This window comes from Coregonus lavaretus (genome assembly GCF_964263955.1).
Source record: "Coregonus lavaretus genome assembly, chromosome: 1".
Classification (NCBI taxonomy): Eukaryota; Metazoa; Chordata; class Actinopteri; order Salmoniformes; family Salmonidae; genus Coregonus; species Coregonus lavaretus.
This window is the reverse complement of record NC_139988.1, coordinates 29,264,612-29,284,060: the sequence shown is the minus strand read 5'-3', so window position 1 is coordinate 29,284,060 and position 19,449 is coordinate 29,264,612. Positions and strand designations below refer to the sequence as shown.

At 44.0% G+C, this 19,449-nt stretch overlaps 1 protein-coding gene across 1 annotated transcript in view; it reads left to right on the top strand.

The window, feature by feature from the left end:
• The window catches only part of LOC311134707 (transmembrane protein 150A-like), a 106,313-nt gene that overhangs the window by 51,558 nt on the left and 35,306 nt on the right, over positions 1-19,449 (top strand). The window contains exon 5 of the mRNA XM_084168476.1: positions 2,842-2,909. Within this exon, the coding sequence (XP_084024602.1) occupies positions 2,842-2,909 (68 nt within the window). The remainder of the gene's footprint in view (positions 1-2,841; positions 2,910-19,449) is intronic.

Genomic DNA, 19,449 nt, shown 5'->3' with positions numbered 1-19,449 from the left:
ATGCGTTGTATTATGTATTGTATTATGTATTTTATGTTGTTGTGTTTTGTTTCCTGCTTGGAACTGTTTGCAGCGGCTAATTGGGGATCCTAATAAATACTACAGTTCTTTCAGTACTCTCCCTCCGCCTTTCTCTGTTTTTATTTTTTCTCCCTCTCTCTCCTTTCGCTTTCCTTCTTTCTCCTTTTGTTTCCTCCTTTCCTCTCTCTTTGTTTCTCTCTCTCTCTCTCTCTCTCTCTCTCTCTCTCTCTCTCTCGCTCTCTCTCTGTCTGTCTGTCTGGTGATTAATAATAGGAACAAAGTACTGTTGTATCTCATGACCTGAGTCGCCAGCCTGTCGACACTCACTGACTGAAGCTCAAGGGGACTGTGTGTGTGTGTGTGTGTGTGTGTGTGAGCGTGATTGTGTGTGTGTGTGGTGTGACACACATCTGTTTGCGTGTGCGCATGTGTGTGCACAATAACGTGTCTATAGTACATGCGTGCACATGTCCGCATACTAGTGATGGGGGAAAAATCAATACAGTTACATATTTGGATATTATTTTTGACAATATAATGTTTTCTCTAGTTGTACCTGCACCAAAACTCCAGTATTTTCCCTTCATAGCTTGTTCTCCATCTTCTTTTTAAATAGGGAGCCAATTTTCTTGCAGCACTTTTATTTCCATGACTGATCAGAACTTGTTTTCTCATGGCTCTCTCATGTTTCTCTGCAGCAGACATATGGTGAGCAATATGTTCGGAACATCGAATCGCAATAAAATCACAGTATTGAATCGCAATACATATATGTGTGCGTATCTGTGTGTGATTCCTGTTTCTGAAGATCACTGACTGCTGAGATTTCCTGCCTTCCTCCATGGAAGCAGGAAAGGGAGGGAAGGTACGGGTCTGCACACGCCTGATATGCGCACATGCACACACACACACACTTACATACAATCATCATCAACGCTGCTGTTACTCTGTTTATCATACATCCTGATGCCTAGTCTCCATACATCCTGATGCCTAGTCACCATGCATCCTGATGCCTAGTCACCATACATCCTGATGCCTAGTCACCATACATCCTGATGCCTAGTCACCATACATCCTGATGCCTAGTCACCATACATCCTGATGCCTAGTCACCATACATCCTGATGCCTAGTCACCATACATCCTGATGCCTAGTCACCATACATCCTGATGCCTAGTCACCATACATCCTGATGCCTAGTCACCATACATCCTGATGCCTAGTCATCATACATCCTGATGCCTAGTCACCATACATCCTGATGCCTAGTCATCATACATCCTGATGCCTAGTCACCATACATCCTGATGCCTAGTCACCCCTATACAAATCTACTTCTATCACTCCAGTATCCCTGCACATTTTAAATATGGTATTGGAACTGACCCTGTATATAGCGCCTTACTATGTTGTGTTTTTCTTATTTTTTATTTAATGTGTGTTTTTGTTCAAACTTGTGTTTTTTTGTCCTACATTGATATTGATCACTGCATTGTTGGGTTTGGAGCTTGCAAGAAAGGCATTTCACTGTACTTGTGCATGTGGTATTAAAACTTGAAACACACACACACACAGTCAATTCCCCAGAAAAGAGGAGTCCGTTTTCAGATGGGGGGAGTGAGAGAATAAAGAGACTTGTGCTTTCTTTAGCCTCCCCCATCCCCAGAGCTTTGAACATCAAAGGACCATTAGGGAATGTAAATATATGGTTTCTATAAAAGACTTGGAGAATGTAAATATATGGTATTGAAAAAGCTTACAGGATATCCTGCTTCTAGAAGTTGCAATTACTCTTTAATGGTTCTCCAATCTGGCTATGAATGAGAGAAAGGGTTGAGTGTGTGCTTGCTTTTTAGTGTCTGTCTTCAAGTGTTTGTGTGCGTGCTTTTTAGTGTGTGTGTGTGTGTGTGTGTGTGTGTGTTTGTGACAAGAGTGGTGAGGTCTAGTCAGCTGAGAGGGCTTGGTGTTTACAGGAGACAGGACCAGGCAGACAGGCCACACGCACGCACGTACACAGGAACACACACACACACACAAACATTTGCAAGCAGACAGGCAGGCAGGAGGGCGGTATTATGACTGATTGCGTCCCCCTATGATGGCTGGTTCCTTCACTTAATTTTCCTAGAACACCGGCTAGAAGAGTAGGTGAAAGGTCAAATGCTATTGCATACCAGAGGAGATCACTCAGGCCTTTTCTCAATTATATTTCCTTTGTCCTCTCCTCACCTCCTTTTGAAAAAATTTTAAGGTAATCAAGGAGAGGAGGCTAGGAGAGGAAACATGGAATCAAATGCACTTGTATAAAAAACTGTCCTTCTCCACTAGCATGTCATCAGGCAAATTATGTTTACGTAGATGGAATTCCAAAATACATGTATAAAAGAAATGTAACTAGTTGTGCTAGACATTTTATAGACAAAATTATAAGTATCGTATCATTTTTCAATGTGTGTGCATGCTTTTCTCCTCAGAGGAAACCACAGTTGTTTCAAAGGAATTCAAAAAAATATTCTGCGGTAGGATACACCTTAGAATCCTGAGGAGGCAATCGAGGAGAGGAGCAAACTCCTTCGTTCACCTATTAACAAATTGACACCCTCCTACATATGGCGACAACTTATCGGTTTCTGGGTCACAGAGGAAAGGAGAATGGAGTCGAGGAGAGGACAGACTTTTATCCAACTGAGAAAAGGCAGATGACACACACACACACACACACAGAGAGAGAGACACTCTTTGTGTGTTGATGGTTGGCCGTGATCTGATTTGTGTTTTGGTGTTGAACTCAGTTGTTCTACTGTCTTCTTCTACAGTAAATGTGGGACTCTTCCTCCAGAAAGCTGCTTCTTCAGCCTCATCTGCAGCACTGGATCCTTCATGGGTGAGTATATACTCTTCACTCACATGCACTCATACATCATATGCATGTGTCATGCCCTGTGTGTGTTGGCAGTTTGAGTAACAGAAGCAGGTGCCTTAGCTCATGAGTGTATGGTTGTGGTGAGATTAGAGAAACACTTTTGGCATGTCATCTTCAGGGTTACTACAATCTGACCAGCACTGTAATGGTCATCGTGTTTCTCCAAGCTCTGATGCTGCTGCTGGTCATTAATAGCCTACCAAACTTGATAACTGCCTGGTACTCAGCACTCTGTTGTCCCTCTAATCACGCTGACATCAATGCAAATGTTTTCAAAAATGAGAGCCCATGAGCTGATGTTGCGCAACATTTCTATAGGCTATGCAATTGTGCGAGAACAGAGTGATGGCCACTATTAAAACGAGGAGGATCCCATCAGCTTTCTATAGGCTAGGCCTACTATATTTATTTCTCAACTTTCCAAATATTAAGCACATTGCTTACATTTACAACAGGAGTATAGCCTACCTGGCTGGCATGAAAATAAACCACGGGAAAAAGCGTCCGCCATTCGCTATTTAAGTGCATAGATGACATGTTTTTTTTCGCTGCCCCTGTTTCGATACAGGTGCATGATAATGGTCCATTCTAAATCAAAACAAATATCACATATATTATTTAGTAAATACAAGATTAAATCAAGACAATTATATATATTATCACTTGATAATGATGCCCAGCATAAGAAACAAAGCCTTGTTTTGCGACTTTTTCGAATCATAGTCGCATGTAGCCAAGCCCATAGGCCTATATGTTTTAATAAGGTTTGTATCACAACTAAAGTGGCCAAATAACTTCTTAAAATGAAGCACATTAATCCGCTTTACAAGGGGTGTAGAGCCTAACTGGCATATATAAGCAACGCGTGAATTTCATGTTTTGGGAAGATCATTTTCACCATAAAAATGCACCTTTTATAATAAAAGCATTACATGCATAATTGCATTTGCTTTCACTTTTAATAGTGGTGTTTTCCGCTAATGGAACATTCGCGTTTATAGTCTACTACCATGTGCGCATAGCTGCGCATATAATGTGTAGAAATAGCCTAATAGTTTATCAACATTTTAAGCTAAACGTTCTGATCTGTTGTGTCAGCCACATTGCATAAAAAAGGTTTTTTGATGCTAGTGGTTGTATTAATTTGGGATCTATTGCATCCCACAACTGTCCCAGACTATGTTTGGAATATTTATTTCTCGCACAGAATAGAATAGGTCGACTTTTGTACTATGAGGGATAGTAGATTGACATAGGCTAGTACTTTTGCTGTTCGTTAGGCCTACTCCTCTTATTGGCTGACGAAAAGTTAACGTAGACAGTTTTTCCAACATCTTCAATATGCACCTCGGAATTGGATAAGGACGCGCGCAGTTGCGTCCCGGATGTGTCTGTCTTCATTTGTAGCCTGTGAGAAAGACCCGATCACGTGACGGAGAGCGGTGTTGGTGAGAGAAGTTTCGGATTGCGCAGCACACTCAGGGATAAGGGCACAACGCAACACTTCGTGCCGCAAAAGGCATGGATTTTTTTAGGGATGCCACCTTGAAATTCGAGTCATTATCAAGTGCTTGTCAAATTGTGAATGAGAGACTATTGGAGTGTGTAATGCCGGCGCAAAAAAACAAAGCAGAGCTCATGCCTTTCAGGCGACTTTTTTCAAATCATCATTAGAGTCTCATCATGCAGCCTTACAATGTATTAAAAATCAAAACATATAGCCCAACGTTTGTAGAACAACTAAAGTTACATTCATATCTCTAAATTAAGCATATAGGAGTAGCCATTTATATTTTATTAAGCTTTGTTCAATTGTATTCTTCATACTATAAAATAATATAATGCCACGGAATTACAAGCAGATCTTGTCTGCTAAATGAACTAATGTAGGCCACAACCATTTGGCATAGCCACATCAGGACCTATAATAAGGACAACTGTGAGTACACTATTATTTTCTGCCAGCTCTCTGTCCATAGCAGTCCAGTGTGAACCCCCTGACACCCAGCAGTGAAAGTCTCTGTGTTGGTCTGAAGCTCTTACTCAACCATGACCCCTGAGCTAGGGTCATGCTCTGTCTGAGCTCTACACTGTGTGTGTGTGTGTGTGTGTGTGTGTGTGTGTGTGTGTGTGTGTGTGTGTGTGTGTGTGTGCGCACGTGTACTTTGGCATTTGCCGGGACATTTTGAAACAATGTTAAGTATAGATAACTTAGCTTAGCCTTTTAACAGTTAACAGGTAACAGTTAACATAAATTATTCTTAACTTTCTTAAAGTTACATAATCCAGCCATCAAACAGTCCTACACACACACACACACACACACACACACACACACACACGCTCCACTGGGTCCCTGAGGTCTGGCTGAAACAATAGGATGTTATTATAGTTGGCTAGCGGTGAGGTGAAGACGTGTAAGACGGTGCATAGAACAAGGGGTCAGGGATGGATCACACCCTCTGGTTCAGTCAGTAAACTGTCTCACCCCTCAGGGCCTTGAGTTAGGCTACACACAGTCCTGCGGTTTTTCTGTTCTCTCTTACTGATTGGGGATTTTTTGGTGGAAGTCAGTCGCTGGTTAAAAGGTCAGGATGAAAACCAGCATGCATTGTGGCCCTTGAGGATTGGAGTTGTCTGGTGTAGGAACTAGGGATAAAGGGCAAGAGGTTGACATGGAGAAATGGAGCATAAATGTGTAATATGTAACTTCTTGGGCGACCCAACCAAATTCACATAGAAATCTGTCATTCTCATTGAAAGCAAGTCTAAGAAGCGGTAGCTCTGTTCTATGTGCGCTATTTCTATGCATCCCATTCTTAAGTTTCGTTTTTGCGTCTTTTGCTTTCGGTTTTGTACACCAGCTTCAAACTGCTGAAAATATAATATTTGTGGTTATTGAAAATATATTTGACCCACCACCTGGATTCGGTCCTATGCAGCAACATTGAAAATTGTATATCAAACACTGCAGTTGAGGAACAATGGGAAAGTCATTCTGCTTTGAAAGTTAATAAACTTGTAACCCCACTTTTGAGAAAATGGCCTGTGAATGTTTTGGTACGCCTACTGGAGAGCGCTTCTTTGTCTACACCCATTCAGCATCGTTCACACCCATCTCTTCAAGGATTCACATGTGAGGCTGTATGCTAAACAGAGTGAATATGTTAATGTAGTAAACAACCGAAGATTTCAAGACTAAAAGTGGTGAAAGAAGTAGCAAAATGTAGTAGTAAAAATACACTGTATCTAGTCCTTGGCCTATATCCTTAATCTGACTTTGGTGCAGGTCATGTTGTTCTTCATATTACCGTCTTTGGTAAACATACACTATATCAAATTGTATCTAAGTTTATTTGTCACATGCACAAGATACAGAAGGTGTAAACGGTACAGTGAAATGGTTACTTGCATAGTGGAGTCTTTTGTTTAGACATGTATCTAGCTAGTTATCTAGCAAAATAATGAATCATAATCCCAATTTATAATATCATGCACCATACATGAATCTGCAGGTAGCTAAAGCTAACCAACTAGGTTCAATGTTAGATATGAATAATATTACTACACAGATCATACACGTAACGTTAGCTAGCGAGCCAGCCAGCTAATGTTAGCTAGCTAACAGTACGCTTAAATTTGCAATGAAAATGACTTTCAGACAAAATTAGAAATGTATAATATCTGGAAATGTAGCTAGACTCTTATCCGTATATATGGATGAATGCTTCTCCCTCTGTCATGGATGCCATGGTTGCCCTTAGTTTGGGGAAGACTCTACAATGTCTAGTTCAATTAAAATGTTTTTACCTAAATCAGTTATTTCCTCATCGTCTGATTCATTTTCAGAATCAGAGAGAGTCAGCATGGCACGATCGTCCTCCAGAAAGTAGTCCATCACAATTTTTCCCCACTGATTTTTGTCGATAGTGCTATTAACCTCAGGGCAGCAATGCAACACTTTTTCAGTTCATCATGATATCTTTCAAAAAAAGCCACGGTAGAAAGGATTATACACACATACTGAGCAGCTCATGTTATAGACAGAAGCATGCTAAATGGCAGACTAATCTGAACTCATCTCTCGGCATGTCCAGCCCATCCATTATCTCAGCCAATCATGGCTAGCGGGAAGGTTCCTGTATTCTTCCGTGGCTAAACTAACTAGGCTCGTCATTTTATTCGTATTTACAGATTTTTTATTTTTTTATTTTTTTATTTTTTATTTAACCTTTATTTAACCAGGTAAGCCAGTTGAGAACAAGTTCTCATTTACAACTGCGACCTGGCCAAGATAAAGCAAAGCAGTGCAATAAAAACAACAACACAGAGTTACATATGGGGTAAAACAAAACATAAAGTCAAAAATACAACAGAAAATATATATACAGTGTGTGCAAATGTAGCAGGTTATGGAGGTAATTACAATTAGTATTAACACTGGAATGATAGATATGCAAATAGAGATATTTGTTATTAAAGCACATGAAAGTTAATATGTTCCAGAAGGCATTTCTGCCAAGAAATGCATTTTGATAAAATAAAAAACTTTCAAATGCCACAGTAGTGACGTGCGACATACGCCTAGTTTCTTGAAATGGGTCACATTTCACAGTGGTTTAGATGATACACTCTGAGTGCATGTTTTGTCACATAACCTGAAATTAGGCGAACTATTCTAATTTTAGCAACTAGGAAATGGCAGAGTGATTCCTGCATATTGCACCTTTATTATTTAATCCATAAGGCAGGGGGGTGGGGGTCATACCAAGGATCATTTAGCTATTTGATTTAGAATTGTAGGACCCCTTTAGGTATAAAAAAGTGTTTATATAAAACAATTATTTGATGAAACATTGAATTTGGCCTTACTGCTCTTAGTCCATAGAAACGCATTGAATAACAGATTCAAACATGGAAAAACAGATAGTCAAAAAATGTATCAAAAGGAAGTTTGTTTTGATGTGTGTCTGTCCTATATCTGAGAGATATAAGAAAGATCAGGACATTTAAAAAAAAAAATTATATACACTACCAGTCAAAAGTTTGGACAGGTGTAGGTGTTCTAAAACTTTTGACCGGTAGTGTAGGTAGGATCTTAATTTGAGCCAGTTTGCTACAGCAAGAAAATAATTCTGCAGCGACAGGAAATGTGGAATATAATTAATGGACATTTTTGTAGGGGTTGATAGATTTTTCGTAAGGGAAAATTAAGTCTGAAATGTCAAAGTGGAAATTACAAACTTCAGAAGCCTTTCTAAACCTCAAATACACTACAAGTTAAACATTTCCAGCAGGAAAGTTCTCATGCAACAGGGTGATCAAATTAGAATATAAATGTCTCAAGGCAATTTGCTTCACAGGGCATCATCATCATAAAATCACAAAGAACATTCATAAATAATTGCATGAACATTTTTACATTTTACCCACAATCTAGGTCATAGAAATAAATAAGTTAACATAGTACAGTGTGTGAAATATCTTATATCCCACCCACTCTGGTCACCATATTCACCTTGCGTGCTGTCTTCTCCATATCTGAAGTCAGTGTTTTCTTTATGCTTGGGATGTTGACCACACCACCATATTCCATTATAAACCGTGGATCGAGGAAAGATGCCCTGTCCATGAGCTCTTGTGTGCCAGGTTCTTCATACATGTTGTTCAAGTGGTCCAAGATCTTTGTTTTTATGGACTTTGTGAGTTATTTTTCCTCTTCCTCTTCGTCTTCTCCCAGTGCCAGCAGGGTTGTGTTGAACAAATGGAGAACTGTCTTCAGGTACAACACGCTGACATACTCTTCACCTGACAGTGTGTCAGTGAACTCCAGAAGTGGGCTCAAGTACTTGCTGACTGATTCCAGAACTCCTATGTCTTGGCATGCTGGGATCAGGTGATTTGACTTTTTGTCTTTGGAGAGGGCCTGAGCCAAGGCCAAGTTCTGCTCCAGCACACTCTCCATTATCTGTCAGGATCCCCATCTTGTTTAGCATTCTGTGATGAGTAGATGCTCTGGAAGGTTGAGCTCCTTCTTTGCTTCACCCAGTGCCCTCTTGTTTTTCCCCATGTGTAAGAGAAGGCTCCCCCCAACTTCTTGCAAAGGCCTGCCGTACGTTTAATGCGGTGATCATCTTACACTGCATTTTCTGAAAGAAATATGACACAATGATTAAGACCAAATACATATGATAATAGATAGGATTATTACACCTATATTAACAAACATTCATTTTTAACATGATCATCAAATTATAGTGTGCTATAAGCACAGCACTTAAACATTAATTAATGAATAACATTATGAGTTCCTATTTCCTATTTTACTATTATGAGTTCTTAAATAACCTAAGTTAATCATGTATCCAGGCAGGCATAGGCTGCAGATGGAATAGGAAGCTTATGATTGTGTAATTATTTATAAGTAGGTTCAATCATTATTATAATTGAAATGATATGTCAAAGATCCTTAACATGCAACACGTCATTTACCGATTGCAAGGTGCAGCCTGTGTCCAAAACATTGGTGTCTGGTCAATGTGATGGCCTTTACCATGTTTGCACCGTTATCAGTTGTTATGCACACTTACTGTAGATAGTTAGAATAGTAGAATACAAAAGGTGCAATTTCGAAATGTGGTTGTGCATCAGCAGTTATGTCAGTCACTCAATTAGCCTATGTCATCGAAAATCTTTTAGATTGGTAAATTAGTGATCGAATTACCGACCGCTGGTGGGGTGGGGGGCCCATTGATTTAGTTAATCACTATCAGTCGGATATCATATTAAAATTGAAAACATTTATTTCCACCCTATGGCAAAATGCCACTGTGGCCCCTCAAGATGGGTTCAGATTTTTTGTGGCCCCTAAACTGTTGCCACAAATTTGGAAGCACAGAATCGTCTAGAATGTAATTGTATGTTGTAGCGTTAAGATTTCCCTTCATTGGAACTAAGGGGCCTAGCCCGAACCATGAAAAACAGCCCCAGACCATTATTCCTCTTCCACCAAACTTTACAGTTGGCAAAATAGCCTCCAACACTCTACTCAGCAAAATGGATGTAGTCTATCACAGTGCCATCCGTTTTGTCTCCAAAGCCCCATACACTACCCACCACTGTGACCTGTACGCTCTTGTTGGCTGGTCCTCACTACATGTTCGTCGTCAAACCCACTGGCTCCAGGCCATCTATAAATCACTGCTAGGCAAATCCCCGCCTTATCTTAGCTCATTGGTCACCATAGCAGCACCCACCCGTAGTCTGCGCTCCAGCAGGTATATCTCACTGGTCATCCCCAAAGCCAACACCTCCTTTGGCCGCCATTCCTTCCAGTTCTCTGCTGCCAATGACTGGAACGAATTGCAAAAATCTCTGAAGCTGGAGACTCTTATCTCCCTCACTAACTTTAAGCATCAGTTGTCAGAGCACCTTACCGATCACTGCACCTGTACACAGCCCATCTGAAATTAGCCCACCCAACTACCTCATCCCTATATTGTTATTTATTTTGCTCTTTTGCACCCCAGTATCTCTATTTGCACATAATCTCTTGCACATCTAGCATTCCAGTGTTAATACTAATTGTAATTATTTTGCACTATAGCTGTCACGATCGTTGAAAGGAGTGGACCAAGGCGCAGCGTGATATGCGTACATCTCTTTTTATTAAGTACACCACAAACAAAAACAATAAACGATACGTGAAGTCCTCGGTCAATAACACAAACCAACACGGAACAAGATCCACAAAACACAACTGCCCAAACGGCTGCCTAAGTATGGTTCCCAATCAGAGACAACAAGCAGCTAACTGTGCCACTAGAGATCCTGGTTCGAATCCAGGCTCTGTCGCAGCCGGCCGCGACCGGGAGACTCATGGGCGGCGCACAATTGGCCCAGCGTCGTCCAGGGTAGGGGAGGGAATGGCCGGCAGGGATGTAGCTCAGTTGATAGAGCATGGCGTTTGCAACGCCAGGGTTGTGGGTTCGATTCCCACGGGGGGCCAGTATAAAAAAAATATGTATTCACTAACTGTAAGTCGCTCTGGATAAGAGCGTCTGCTAAATGACTAAAATGTAAATGTAAATGTAAGCAACAGCTGATTCACGTTGCCTCTGATTGAGAACCACCCCGGCCAACATAGAAACACATGAACTAGACACTGAAACATAGAACACAAAACAATGACTCTACACACCCTGGCTCAACATATGAGAGTCCCCAGAGCCAGGGCGTGACAGTACCCCTCCACCCCCCCCAAAGGCGCGGACTGCGACCGCGCCAACATAAACCCAACAGGGGAGGGGCCGGGTGGGCATTCCTCCTCGGAGGCGGATCCGGCTCCGGGCGTGACCACCACCCTCTAACAACCCCCCCGTAGCGCCCCTGGTCTGGTCTGGCCCCGCTGGCTGGAGCTGGACGACATCGGTGGAGCGGATTGCTTAGGCTCCGGTGTGGAGCAGCTGACCGGTACCTGACCAGGCACCGGTGAAACGGGCACGGGCTGTGCCGGACTGACGACGCGCACCACAGGCTTGGTGCGGGGAGCAGGGACGGGCCGGACCGGGCTGACGACGCGCACCATTGGCTTGGTGCGGGGAGCAGGGACGGGCCGAACCGGGCTGACGAAGTGCACCATTGGCTTGGTGCGGGGAGCAGGAATGGGCCGGACCGGGCTGACGAAGCGCACCACTGGCTTGGTGCGAGGAGCAGGAACGGGCCGGACCGGGCTGACGAAGCGCACCACTGGCTTGGTGCGGGGAGCAGGAACGGGCCGGACCGGGCTGACGACGCGCACCATTTGCTTGGTGCGGGGAGCAGAAACGGGCCGAGCCGGGCTGGCAAGGCGCACCATTGGCTGGGTGCGAGGGGCAGGAACAGGCCGGGCTGGCGACGCGCACCTTTGGCTTGGTGCGAGGGGCAGGAACAGGCCGGACCGGGCTGTCGACGCGCACCATAGGCTTGGTGCGGGGAGCAGGAACAGGCCGGGCCGGGCTGGCGACGCGCACCATTGGCTGGGTGCGAGGGGCAGGAACAGGCCAGGCCGGGCTGGCGACGCGCACCATTGGCTTGGTGCGAGGGGCAGGAACAGGCCGGACCGGGCTGGCGACGCGCACCATAGGCTTGGTGTGGGGAGCAGGAACAGGCCGGGCCGGGCTGGCGACGCGCACCATTGGCTGGGTGCGAGGGGCAGGAACAGGCCGGGCCGGGCTGGCGACGCGCACCATTGGCTTGGTGCGAGGGGCAGGAACAGGCCGGGCCGGGCTGGCGACGCGCACCATTGGCTTGGTTCGAGGGGCAGGAACAGGCCGGGCCGGGCTGGCGACGTGCATCACAGGCTTGGTGCGAGGGACAGGAACAGGCCGGGCCGCACTGGGAACACACACCATTGGCCTTATACGGGGATCAGGAACGGACCGGACCGGACTGGTAACACACTTCAGTACCTCTCGCCGTGCCTCTACACTTTCCTTCCCTCTAATGACCAATGGCCCCCGTAACCTGGTGGCCTTCTCTCCATGTCCACAAACTCGCCCTTTATCTGCCTCCAGCAGCCCCGTCGTCCATGCCATGTGCCCCCCCCCCCCCCTAAAAATGTCTTGGGGGTGCCTCTCGCCTGTCCGACGATGGCCCGGTTGGCGCCGCTGCTCCTCTCTACGGCGCGCCGGGCCATCCCGGCCTGGATTTCCTCCCAAGTCCAGGACCCTTGCCCGTCCAATATCTCCTCCCAAGTCCAGGCTGTCTGCTCCTGGACACGCTGCTTGGTCCTGTTTTGGTGGGATCTTCTGTCACGATCGTCGAAAGGAGTGGACCAAGGCGCAGCGTGATATGCGTACATCTCTTTTTATTAAGTACACCACGAACAAAAACAATAAACGATACGTGAAGTCCTCGGTCAATAACACAAACCAACACGGAACAAGATCCCACAAAACACAACTGCCCAAACGGCTGCCTAAGTATGGTTCCCAATCAGAGACAACAAGCAACAGCTGATTCACGTTGCCTCTGATTGAGAACCACCCCGGCCAACATAGAAACACATGAACTAGACACTGAAACATAGAACACAAAACAATGACTCTACACACCCTGGCTCAACATATGAGAGTCCCCAGAGCCAGGGCGTGACAATAGCCTATTTATTGCCTTACCTCCATAACTTGCTACATTTGCACACACTGTATACAGTGGGGAGAACAAGTATTTGATACACTGCCGATTTTGCAGGTTTTCCTACTTACAAAGCATGTAGAGGTCTGTAATTTTTATCATAATTATACTTCAACTGTGAGAGACTGAATCTAAAACAAAAATCCAGAAAATCACATTGTATGATTTTTAAGTAATTAATTTGCATTTTATTGCATGACATAAGTATTTGATCACCTACCAACCAGTAAGATTTCCGGCTCTCACAGACCTGTTAGTTTTTCTTTAAGAAGCCCTCCTGTTCTCCACTCATTACCTGTATTAACTGCACCTGTTTGAACTCGTTACCTGTATAAAAGACACCTGTCCACACACTCAATCAAACAGACTCCAACCTCTCCACAATGGCCAAGACCAGAGAGCTGTGTAAGGACATCAGGGATAAAATTGTAGACCTGCACAAGGCTGGGATGGGCTACAGGACAATAGGCAAGCAGCTTGGTGAGAAGGCAACAACTGTTGGCGCAATTGTTAGAAAATGGAAGAAGTTCAAGATGACGGTCAATCACCCTCGGTCTGGGGCTCCATGCAAGATCTCACCTCGTGGGGCATCAATGATCATGAGGAAGGTGAGGGATCAGCCCAGAACTACTCGGCAGGACCTGGTCAATGACCTGAAGAGACCTGGGACCACAGTCTCAAAGAAAACCATTAGTAACACACTACGCCGTCATGGATTAAAATCCTGCAGCGCAAGCAATGTCCCACTGCTCAAGCCAGCACATGTCCAGGCACGTCTGAAGTTTGCCAATGACCATCTCGATGATCCAGAGGAGGAATGGGAGAAGGTCATGTGGTCTGATGAGACAAAAATATAGCTTTTTGGTCTAAACTCCACTCGCCATGTTTGGAGGAAGAAGAAGGATGAGTACAACCCCAAGAACACCATCCCAACCGTGAAGCATGGAGGTGGAAACATCATTCTTTGGGGATGCTTTTCTGCAAAGGGGACAGGACGACTGCACCGTATTGAGGGGAGGATGGATGGGGCCATGTATCGCGAGATCTTGGCCAACAACCTCCTTCCCTCAGTAACAGCATTGAAGATGGGTCGTGGCTGGGTCTTCCAGCATGACAACGACCCGAAACACACAGCCAGGGCAACTAAGGAGTGGCTCCGTAAAAAGCATCTCAAGGTCCTGGAGTGACCTAGCCAGTCTCCAGACCTGAACCCAATAGAAAATCTTTGGAGGGAGCTGAAAGTCCGTATTGCCAAACGACAGCCCCGAAACCTGAAGGATCTGTATGGAGGAGTGGGCCAAAATCCCTGCTGCAGTGTGTGCAAACCTGGTCAAGACCTACAGGAAACGTATGATCTCTGTAATTGCAAACAAAGGTTTCAGTACCAAATATTAAGTTCTGCTTTTCTGATGTATCAAATACGTATGTCATGCAATAAAATGCAAATTAATTACTTAAAAATCATACAATGTGATTTTCTGGATTTTTGTTTTAGATTCCGTCTCTCAGAGTTGACGTGTATCTATGATAAAAAATTACAGACCTCTACATGCTTTGTAAGTAGGAAAACCTGCAAAATCGGCAGTGTATCAAATACTTGTTCTCCCCACTGTATATATTTTCTGTTGTATTTTTTGACTTTATGTTTTTTTACCCCATATGTAACTCTGTGTTGTTGTTTTTATCGCACTGCTTTGCTTTATCTTGGCCAGGTCGCAGTTGTAAATGAGAACTTGTTCTCAACTGGCTTACCTGGTTAAATAAAGGTGAAAAAAAAACAAAAAAAACATTATGCATTGGGGCAGGTAGCATTCTCCTGGCATCCGCCAAATCGAGATTTGTCCGTCGGACTGCCTGATAGTGAAGCGTGATTCATCACTCCAGAGAACGCGTTTCCACTGCTCCAGAGTCCAATGGCGGCGAACTTTACACCACTCCAGCCGACGCTTAGCATTGCGCATGGTGATCTTAGGCTTGTGTGTGGCTGCTCGGCTATGGAAACCCATTTTATGATGCTCCTGACGAACAGTTCTTGTGCAGACATTTTTTACAGAGGCAGTTTGGAACTTGTAGGGAGTGTTGCAACCGTGGACAGATTATTTTTACGCGCTACATGCTTCAGCTCTCGGCGGTCCCATTCTTTGAGCTTGTGTGGCCTACCACTTCGCGGCTGAGCCACTGTTGCTCCTAGACGTATCCACTTCACAATAACAGCACTTACAGTTGACTGGGGCAGCTCTAGCAGGGCAGAAATGTGACGAACTGACTTGTTGGAAACGTGGCGTCCTATGACAGTGCCACGTTGAAAGTCACTGAGTTCTTCAGAACGGGCCATTCTACTGCCAATGTATGTTTATGGAGATTGCAATTGCGGTGTGCTCGATTTTATACACCTGTCAGCAATGGGTGTGGTTGAAAAAGCAGAATCCACTAATTTGAAGGGGTGTCCACATGCACTACCGGTCAAACGTTTTAGAACACCTACTCATTTCAAGGGTTTTTCTTTATTTTTACTATTTTCTTCATTGTAGAATAATAGTGAAGACATCAAAACTATGAAATAACACATATGGAATCATGTAGTAACCCAAAAAGGGTATACAGAAGATAGCCCCTATTTGGTAAAATACCAAGTCCATATTATGGCAAGAACAGCTCAAATAAGCAAAGAGAAATGACAGTCCATCATTACTTTTAGACATGAAGGTCAGTCAATACAGAACATTTCAAGAACTTTGAACGTTTCTTCAAGTGCAGTCGCAAAAAACATCAAGCGCTATGATGAAACTGGCTCTCATGAGGACCGCCACAGGAATGGAAGACCCAGAGTTACCTCTGCTGCAGAGGATAAGTTCATTAGAGTTACCAGCCTCAGAAATTGCAGCCCAAATAAATGCTTCACGGAGTTCAAGTAACAGACACATCTCAACATCAACTGTTCAGAGGAGACTGTGTGAATCAGGCCTTCATTGTCGAATTGCTGCAAAGAAACCACTACTAAAGGACACCAATAATAAGAAGAGACTTGCTTGGGCCAAGAAACACGAGCAATGGACATTAGACCGGTGGAAATATGTCCTTTGGTCTGGAGTCCAAATTTGAGATTTTTGGTTCCAACTACTGTGTCTTTGTGAGATGCGGTGTGGGTGAACGGATGGTCTCTGCATGTGTATTTCCCACCGTATAGCATAGAAGAAGGAGGAGGTGTTATGGTGTGGGTGTGCTTTAATGATGACACTGTCTGTGATTTATTTAGAATTCAAGGCACACTTAACCAGCATGGCTACCACAGCATTTTGCAGCGATACGCCATCCCATCTGGTTTGCGCTTAGTGGGACTATCATTTGTTTTTCAACAGGACAATGACCCAACACACCTCCAGGCTGTGTAAGGGCTATTTGACCAAGAAGGAGAGTGATGGAGTGCTGTATCAGATGACCTGGCCTCCACAATCCCCCGACCTCAACCCATTTGAAATGGTTTGGGATAAGTCGGACCGCAGAGTGAAGGAAAAGCAGCCAACAAGTGCTCAGCATATGTGGGAAGTCCTTCAAGACTGTTGGAAAAGCATTCCAGGTTAAGCTGGTTGATAGAATGCCAAGAGTGTGCAAAGCTGTCATCAAGGCAAAGGGTAGCTATTTGAAGAATCTCAAATCTCAAATATATTTTGTTTTGTTTAACACTTTTTGGGTTACTATATGAATCCATATGTGTTATTTCATAGTTGTTCGCTATGTATTTTAGTCTGAGACTGCCATCATTTAAGTTTGTGATGACGTCAAAATTAGGTGTCCAAAACAAAGTCATCAGTGATTGGATCATCTCTAACCAAACAGAGTATCAAAGCCAATAATGAATTGTAAAAACGCTGCTTTACCCACGTGTGTTCTTGCTCTGGTCCAAACCATCGGTTTCTAGCTCCAATCAGACGGTCTAGAATGGATTTCCATTCTAGAAATCGTCTGTGAGGTACTCAGATCGAGACCCATTGCGGAGAACAAGCTAACGTCCATGGGCGTGGTGTAGCATTTTGCCAGAGCAAGGAGTTTGGGTAGCCAGGCAAAGCTCTTGTAGCCAATATCAGGCAAGGGTGACAGCTAAAGCAAATGTATTGTAGCTAGTGATTTTCACCGAAAATATACAACTAGGCCTACGGCATTCATGTCTACATTTTTGTAAAATTACGGCAGACAAGTTTCAAATTCTCACTAAAGTTTCCAGCAATAAGCATAAACTAGCTAGCTGGGAAGGATGACAGACTGAACTGAATCCTTCCGTCTCCACTCAACTCGCAGCTGTGTGACATACGTCATCAATTTGGGCACCAGGCTTGTCTGTATAGCCTCTCCCGTCAAAGAAAGGAGAAAATCAGTCTCTTGCGATATGGGTATTGCAGATGTCATTATCGCAATTTAGATCGGGATTTAATTAATTGTGCAGCTCTGGTGTGTGTTTACGTGTGTGTGTTTGTGTGTCAAATCTATATGTGTTTATTTGAAGTGTGAGGTGTGGTGTGACTTACAGTGGAAAATAATGCTGTGTCAGAGCCAAAAATATCTGGGTCTGGCTCAAAGCCATGGCTCAGTTTCCCCCTCTCCTTCCTGAGTTCAGAGAGAACCAGTGTGAGGAACAGGTACATGATGTTCTGTGGTAGTGGCACGTTTACTTGGTATTAGCGGTTGGAAATGTCCACGGCCATGTCCCATTGCAAGGCCAGGGTCGTATTGATTGCAAACATAACACCCTCCCTGTTTCAGTCAATTTTTCTTCCAGCTAGTGAACCTTGCTCAGAGATTCTGTGTCCTTCCATGGTAACACGGAGGTCACTGCAGGTGCTTACTCATCAATTGCTTTAGTTAGTACACATCCTGAATCTGCATTTGAATCTATTATGGGATGACAGGAATGACAGGTATTCTCAGAAGGATGCTGTTGCTATTGGAAAACAACACTAAATGTACTATCAGAGATGTTCAGCCATTTTAGAGGGAAATGTATTTTGTTATCAAACATCAACATGTTTCATCGTTAAAAGCCTACAGTAGGGTCAAGCACTAACATTATAGCTAGCTAGCTAACTGTTTTTATTTGAAAAACAGTTAGGCAGTGGCTTGGAGACTGTTGAAGATGGCAGAGGATCACAAAAGTTTATTTCAAGGTGGACTATCCCTGTTGACTGCAGCTTCATGCGGCCTAAGCTTAGCGGCTGCATGGCTTCACCCAGGTAGGCACTACATGTTTCTTGTAGAAGTTTACCAAGGAGTCTACGACTGGGGATGTAAAAGGTGACCTGACTTCTGACTTGTTTCCCCTCTGGATCTGATCATCATAACGAGGAAGGTGGCGGGCATGACATTTTGTCAGCCGGTTGTTGTCATAGAAAAGACTGCCGGTCTCATGGTAATTGACCGTTAATTAACATAAATACGTTTAGCATCTCCAGGCCTCCGCTCATACAAGCTGCATACAAGCCGCTGATGCGTGCCTTTGGAACATCTAGAGTGGGGAAAAAAAGTATTTAGTCAGCCACCAATTGTGCAAGTTCTACCACTTAAAAAGATAAGAGAGGCCTGTAATTTTCATCATATGTACACGTCAACTATGACAGACAAATTGAGATTTTTTTTCCCAGAAAATCACATTGTAGGATTTTTAATGAATTTATTTGCAAATTATGGTGGAAAATAAGTATTTGGTCACCTACAAACAAGCAAGATTTCTGGCTCTCACAGACCTGTAACTTCTTCTTTAAGAGGCTCCTCTGTCCTCCACTCGTTACCTGTATTAATGGCACCTGTTTGAACTTGTTATCAGTATAAAAGACACCTGTCCACAACCTCAAACAGTCACACTCCAAACTCCACTATGGCCAAGACCAAAGAGCTGTCAAAGGACACCAGAAACACAATTGTAGACCTGCACCAGGCTGGGAAGACTGAATCTGCAATAGGTTAGCAGCTTGGTTTGAAGAAATCAACTGTGGGAGCAATTATTAGGAAATGGAAGACATACAAGACCACTGATAATCGCCCTCGATCTGGGGCTCCACGCAAGATCTCACCCCGTGGGGTCAAAATGATCACAAGAACGGTGAGCAAAAATCCCAGAACCACGCGGGGGGACCCAGAGAGCTGGGACCGAAGTAACAAAGCCTACCATCAGTAACACACTACGCCGCCAGGGACTCAAATCCTGCAGTGCAAGACGTGTCCCCCTGCTCAAGCCAGTACATGTCCAGGCCCGTCTGAAGTTTGCTAGAGTGCATTTGGATTATCCAGAAGAGGATTGGGAGAATGTCATATGGTCAGATGAAACCAAAATATA